The following is a 7679-nucleotide window of genomic DNA, read 5'->3' as shown; positions in this document are numbered from 1 at the left end:
CCCCCCCCCTTAAAATAGTCTCGTAACTGTATAATTTGTGAATTTACAGTTTTTTGACATATACAGTGCCCCTACCATCTCTATCTCGTGGTAGGACTACCCTTCCAATAGCCGAATTACTATGAAGCATTCGATACTTCATGATTTAGACGTGGATGGTTCTCTTTACCCTTTCAAGGTCAGCGTTGAACCATTTGATGAGTCCAAAAGAGTACGTAAGGACAGGAATGGCATAGGGGTTCATTGTCCTGATTTTGCTTGTCAAGTTAACAGAACTCTTCATAATCAATATATCCATCTTTGTCGCTCTTGCGGTATGGCCACGACCCTGACAAGCTAAAAGCTCCTAGTTAGATAACAGTCAACTGTCCAAAACAATAAATGCCCAATTTTCTGGAATTACGATTTTCGAACAGCAGTCTCCATTGCAAAGTCAAGGCCTGATCTCGTTCTCCTAGACTTCGAGAAACGAACTATATTTATGATCGAATTCTCAGCTCCGGTCGACTATAACATCACTGACAAGAAAAAGGAAAAAGAGGAGAGGTATCAAAACATTAAAAAGGCTGCAATGACTGTACCCAAAACATTCGGTCTCTTGGAGACCGTGCTCTTGGAGGTGAGAAATTACCACTGGTTCATAATCTTAAAGCTATTCCCGCATGCCAAAAATATGCCAAGGCACTTTCAAGAAGAATGCAGGAAGCTGTTATCCTTGAATCGCTTCATGTCCTTAAGACACACGAGGATTTGACAATCCTATCGTTGTGATTAGTCGTGCCCTATGGCCATTCATCTGACGTTCGTGAGACGTGGCCGTAGGTGTGATTTACCGCGGTTATACTGGGAGCCGGTGTCATTTTTAAATGGCAGTTAATATTGTTGGGGGGTAAAAGTCTGGGGGTTATGTGTGTATGTGTGTGTGGGAGTGGGTGTGTGTTTGTGTTTTATATGGGACCTATATGTTATTTGAAAGATTAACGACTATTTTATGTATTAGTTTCTAAACTTTTTTTCAAGTTAAACTCTCCAAAATGTGAAAATGGAATTAAAAATCTGTACATTTTAAGGCAAATAACAAATACCAAAGAGCTGCAAAAAGCTCGAAAGAAAAGTTATTCTTTGCTTATTTCTACATTATAGAAAGAAAAAATATATAGAGGCGTCCTAACTATAGGATGCCAACACACGCGATCGACTAGATGATACTTAACCAAAAATATAAACAATAAAAAGCTAACTGAGAAGTTAGCGCGAGAAACTTTTTCTCGCGGAATTGAGCAAGATGAATCTAGAAGTTGGCCAGAAACTAAAAGGTGCTCGCGCGCTCCATCAAATCATGAAAGTTATATCTGAGGCGAGCAAAGCATGAAGGAGCCACTTCTCGCGTTTAGGATATGCTTTGCTTGCCCGAGTTAGAACTTTCATGATTTGATGGAGCGAGCGAACACTTTTTAGTTTTGGCCAACCTCTCTCTTCATCTTGCTCATTTCCGCGAGAAACACTTTCTCGCGCTAACTTCTCGGTTAGTTTTTTATTGTTTTTTTTTTTGGTTAAGTATCGTCAAGTCGTGTCGCGTGCGTTGGCATCCCACCGTTAGGACGCCGCGATATGTGCGTACACAGAAAAAAAATGGATTCTTTAAAGCAATTTCAGACTAATCTTTGGCAGCAACAAAAAATTAACTGCACGTGTCATCGTGTCATCAAAAGTCATAAATTGCATGTACAATGTGACATAAGCGATAAAATATATCAACTGATTTTATTTAGAAACGAATATTAATACAGTTACTGAAAGTTACTGGAGTTTCAGTATGTTTCACTGAAATTTGAGTTACTCTTTACTGAAAAACTAGTAAAAAACTATTTAAATATTAGTAATTAGTTAGTGACTTTTAATGAATTTTCGCTGATTTAAGTTCAGAGAAGTAGAGGCATCTCAATGATTTTCAGTAGATAAAGTTACTGACATTTGGTAGCGAACATTTACCAAAATTTACAGAAATATTACTGATTCAATTTAAAAAAATTAAATATTAATGCTTTAAAGTTTGAAAGCTTTGAATTTTATCGAAAAGTGAGCAAACCAAATTCAAATACTTTAATGTCTTAAAGTTTTTAAATTCAGATATATCCAAATTCGAACACTTTCAGGTTTAAAGTCTCTAATTGAATTCAATTCAATAAAAATTAAAAAGCACTTCTTAATATTTATATATTCCAACGTTTGATGGCCTTTAAATTTTAAGGACTTTAAGCCTAGAAATCTAAAAATTAAGCTGCATAAATGTTGGAAATTTTAGTAATTTTAACTATATTCAAATTTTAATGCACCTCAACTTATCCTATTTACTTGAATCTTTTAAACCTTAGACGCTTTTAAATATGTAATCCTGCAGATAAAAACATGTGGCTCGAAATATGAATAAAAATAGGCTCCCCTAATTCGTAGAAAAATGTCTTGTTTCGAGAGTTTATGATTAAGTTAGTCTTATTTGCATTTACTGCTTCTTACGCTTTCTTGTATTTCAGGTGACAAGTGGTTGGTGTCGTGTTTGGGAGTCCTTCACCTCAGCAAAGGTCTATTCTACCGAGTGGTACCAGCTGATCAAGGATTCGGAAATGGAGAACCATCTGGTTCTCCAACTTCAGAATACGTTGGAGTCTTCCGGTTTAGACTCTGGTGGTGTGGCGCTTGGGTCGAGGTCCTCGTCGATGACCGACTTCCGGCCGTTCACGGACGCTTGGCCTTCGTTCAAAGTCGTCACAGCGATCAGTTCTGGCCAGCTCTCCTGGAAAAAGCTTACGCTAAGTGAGTGATCATTTTCACCATTTTCCAAGTTCACGATTACGTCGATCGCATGATCGATTCGTTAACATCCATTTATCTATAAACTGGCTACAGCCTGTACAACTTGCATACAATATTACTAAGAAAATCAGTATGAAACTTATCTATTGCACCTGACCACCAACAAACAGTAATTAATAGTTCAAATTGGTGGTCCCCTGCTGAAGAATTTGCCCATATAATGTCTGATTCGAGAATCATATTATAAAGCCTTAAATATCTAAACTTGAATGGCTTGCTATTGCTGTCCGTATGAAGTAAATAAAATACTTCATCGGATATCTATGTCGTCTACGGTAAAAAGATACATAAGTGACCTTACCGTTCAGGTCAACTTAACCGGAAAGTCATACGTATCTTTTGGGCCTTTTAAGAACTATGTCACAATATTTTGACAACTTTTTCCACTTTTTCTTCACCTCGTCCTTTCGTCACAGACCATCACACAGACCTTGAACCCTCCAGGTCTACGTCACAAATCCGTACACCCCCACCCCTTAAGTCAAAATTTGTTCTTCGATTTGATTTAATAAACGACTGAAATAAAACAGGGAATATACAACTATATGTATATACACTTCACAGTAAAAACTGATCTCAAAGCAAGCAACGCAGGTTTTTTTCATGAAAATAGCGGAGAAATTCTTTAAATTACAATTAATGTATAAGTCTAATATTTAATTCAATATCAAATGCTTAAGGTTTTCCAGAAATATGATATTGTTCAGACAGTTGAATTTTCAATCCAATAGGACGAATTTTACAACCAAAAAGACAATTCTCGCTGAAAATTGAATAATTTATATTAAAACCAAAATAGGCGAATTTTCAACAAATTGCAACTGAATTCTCAATTAAAACTGATTCATTTTTTAACCAAACCAAAGAGCGAATTCTCTGCAAAACAGTTAAATTTTGTACCCGGACATATGAACTTTCAACATAAAAGTTCATTTTCAACCAAATAGTGGAATTTAAAGCTAAAGCCGATCGATTTTTAAGAAAAATTTAAAAAGTTAAATATTTAGTTTAAAAAATTAATTTTTCAACAATAAAAACGAATTTTGAACAACGTAGTTAAATCTTCAAAGAATAAATTTAATCTAAGTTTTTGGTGGTTTCAATTAGGTTTTATAGACAATACCTATGATAATTTTTTCTGTTTTCTGGCCATGCATTTGATAACTTTATGCATAATACCGCTTTGCCGACTTTGCGTAGGGCCTCATCAGGTTAATGCAATCCAAGAATAAAAACCAGCAGTAAGCGAACTTTCGTCATTGAGATTCAATTTTTTTTTATTTATATGAAATGAAACATATGACCGCAAAGTCCCACTGGGAGCAACTTCTATCAATGATAATGAAACCGGCTTCAAGAAGAACCGTGGCAAATCATATCTAGGGCCACGGCCCTAGATATGATCTAGATATGATCTAGGGTTAAGCCTAGTGATAGTTCTCCACTTCCGCGAGCACTGACCACAAGGACAAATACTGTAACCAAATATTTCTGGTACAGTCGCTGCAACTCTCTTTTCAGGTATTGGTACATCTTCTCCTATTCCATCTCCTTGATACTGATGTAGTAGTCGGCTGGAGGCGATGAGTCGATTACGAATATAGTTCGTTTCTCGAAGACTTGGGAAACGATGTTAGGCCTCGAGTATGCAACGGAGACTGCTGTCTAAAAGTCGTAGTTCAGAAAATGTGGCAATTCTCGTATTGAACAATTGACTCTATCCCTCTCGGAGTATTCGACAGGGCAGTTTCGCGGCCAACACCTTAAGAGCGACAAAGATGGTAATAAACAAATCGTAGGGTCGCATTTCGTCTGTATAGATACGTCGTTCCCGCGTGAGTGGGTCACCCATATAGTACCATATGTGTTTTTAGGTACTCAGCGTGTGCATCTCACGCTCTACACCTATCGCTGGGAACTTCTTCACATAAAATTTGGTCACGGTATAATAAGGTGGAAATGACACTGTTCTGGCACCCAAAAATGAAACCTGCGGTACCTGCATTGAGCATTGATGATTTGAGAAACGCAAAATGTTGCTCCACAGACAAGGGCTGACCTTTTACATCGCTATGAAATTTTCCTTGCATTTTCTTATCGAGGAGTTCTGGCCTGCTCCGCGGCTTTGTGAAGGAATGCTCCTTTGCAAATTATCTCGTATTTCCTGAACAGTTTTAGGAGAGGATCTCTTCCATTTGCAAATATGTTAGCTGTACCCAGAAAAATTCGGTTCGAAAGACATTGGAGATTCAGTAGTCCGCGTCGACAGATTGAAAGACGAAATCTGTCAAAGAAGATGCTTGTATCTGCTTCGGAGAGACTCCTTCACTGACGTTAAATTATGAATGCGGCTTTGGAGCACGCCCAGGTATATATATAGGTCACTGCAGTTTCAAGATGTCTAATAACACGTATATCCACATATCCAAATGCTTAGGGTCCTAGGGAATTTGAGGCACGAATTCCTTAGGAATGAAATTGAGCCCGTGTGGAGAGAAATGTACGAACAGCGTGGTTCGGAAAAAGGTGTAGCAGGCTGCCAATAGAACCTGCTAATTGGCAGGTGGATCTTTAAAGACGCAGCAGCCCATCAGTTCGTCCTGGCAATGGCCTGGGTGGACTACTGGAAAGCTTTCGATTCAACTTAAAAAGCTTGAAGGTTCGTAGTGAAAGGTGAAGGTTCACAGTGCGAGAGAGAAAGATAGATATGGAGGCAGACGTATTATGCAAAATATCAGAGGGATATCTATATCCCGATGATATAGTAAATCTAATTTCTCAAAGGGGCATCAGTTTCTCTATGCATCTTACTACATGCGAATCAACCTTCAAGCTTTTCAACAGACAGATGATAAATCTGACATGAGAGGTTGAATCGTACGCTTTCCGGTAGTCAATCTAGACCATGGACAGGACGCGCTGATGGGCTGCAGCGTCTTTGCAGATTTGCAAGTTATTGGCCTGTAATTCTCTGTGTTTAACAATTTGCCTTTTTTCGACAGGAGTATAGTGCGTCTCAACACCAGCCACTGCGGAATGGCCGTTTCCGACTTTAAATATGTTTTTTTTATACATAAATATGTGGGCCAGGTGGAAAAGTTCTTCGTACCCCTAAGGGCTTCTTAACAGAAATGTCTTCATGAAATACATAACCAGAAAACTGAGAAAACTACCATTGTTATTCAATCACATTACTGTTTGACAGAGAAGTTAAACTTTCAAGTTATTTTAACATTTTCAAGCAAAAAAGATGAATTTTCAGTGATAATTTTAAAGTTAAATTTTCAACTAAACACAATCAAATTTCTACCAAAAATGGATTAGTTAACTTTTTATTTATAAAAAAGAACATTTTATTTGACACAGGCATGATTCACGCATTTACACAAGTAGTCGTTTGCACAACAGGAGTTGCTGCAGCGAATATGTATGCGCGCAGTACGGTACTGAGTCCATAATACTCCAAAAAACATTATGGGCTTATAATCGTTACCCGCACATGCGCATTTGTTGGTAACCGTGTTTAACATTGTTCTTGTTTTTTCGAAATGCAGAGTGAATATTTGGCAAAATTGTTGCGAGATCTCAAGACCCAATATATCAGAAAATTGAAAAAAATTGAAAACATTTATTTTTATGCTCTTAGAGATATAGATTTTAGTGAAAATATGAGTTCAGTGCCCTTGGTTACTATAGTGGATTTAGGGCCGGTTCCACCAACCTCAGATAAATCATTCGTTAACTGACATCGGGTTAAATGTAATGCCATAGTTAAGCGTCGATTATCCTGTCGCGCGTTCCACTAAGTTTTTGGAGGTCCCGGTTATCTAACCAGATAGTCGTTTCGAAATAACTTCTATTTTACTTTTGACCATTCGCCTGATTGGCTACTTGTCGGTCGAGTAAAAAGCAAAGAAATATGGCGGTGCGCGCGAAATCCAAATAAGGTTTACTCCATGCTCGTGTCCACACTAACCTAAAAAAACTGAATTTGTATGTGTTTTTTGTTCCTGTTATATTTCTTTTTTATTCGTGTTATCTGTGATAAGATGGAAGAAAATAAATTAAGATCGCCTAATTTTCTTCCCAATGGTCCTTCAATTTGATTCAGCAGATCGCTTACACAAGCTTTTGTTGAGCGAAATCTCGTTTGAAAATAAACGTCGTCGAAATTATCAAAAAAATTCACTCTTTCTTTTGAAAATTCGCGGTCTTCTGCAGATAAATTAAAAAATGCCTTCTTCCACTTCGTCATCAGACGAACACAGAACTTCTTCCAAAAACTCCATATTTCACAACGACACTGCACTTTTTAGGTTAAAGGGTGATTAAATCGCCATAACCTACCAATCTTGACCGGTTAGATTTAACGGTGGTTAATCCGAGTTAAGCAGCCATTAAAAAGTGGTGGAACGCGTATCTAGCTTTAACCGAGGATTCAATTTTTAACCGAGGTTGGTAGACCCGGCCCTTAGTGTAATATTTTATTGAATCTCACAGTTTTTGCACAGTAAAACAAGTAAAAGCATATAAAAGTTTGGAAGGTTATAAATTTTATAAAGCTTGTTTTGTGGTGAAAGTGAAGTGCAAGCAATTCAATGGTACTTTTCTATAGTGTATTAATACACAGTATTTTTAGTTTTAGGTTAGTATTGTCAGTTTTCGTTTGAAGAAATTTTTCATTGGCATTAGAGTCTTATGAAAATACTTAATTATAAAAGATGGATTTCTTAAAAGGTTATATTGGTAAATGTTTCGACCACGGATAGGAATCCTCCTTAGTGCCAAATATAATATTTAAACAA

At 37.2% G+C, this 7679-nt stretch overlaps 1 protein-coding gene across 1 annotated transcript in view; it reads left to right on the top strand.

The window, feature by feature from the left end:
* LOC117176927 (calpain-C) overlaps window positions 1-7679 on the top strand; it is a 246160-nt gene that overhangs the window by 160306 nt on the left and 78175 nt on the right. Inside the window, exon 4 of the mRNA XM_033367325.1 lies at window positions 2535-2814. Within this exon, the coding sequence (XP_033223216.1) occupies window positions 2535-2814 (280 nt within the window). The remainder of the gene's footprint in view (window positions 1-2534; window positions 2815-7679) is intronic.

The sequence above is a fragment of the Belonocnema kinseyi genome, chromosome 7 (genome assembly GCF_010883055.1).
Source record: "Belonocnema kinseyi isolate 2016_QV_RU_SX_M_011 chromosome 7, B_treatae_v1, whole genome shotgun sequence".
NCBI classification, from domain to species: Eukaryota; Metazoa; Arthropoda; class Insecta; order Hymenoptera; family Cynipidae; genus Belonocnema; species Belonocnema kinseyi.
This window is presented reverse-complemented; position numbering and strand designations above follow the sequence as displayed.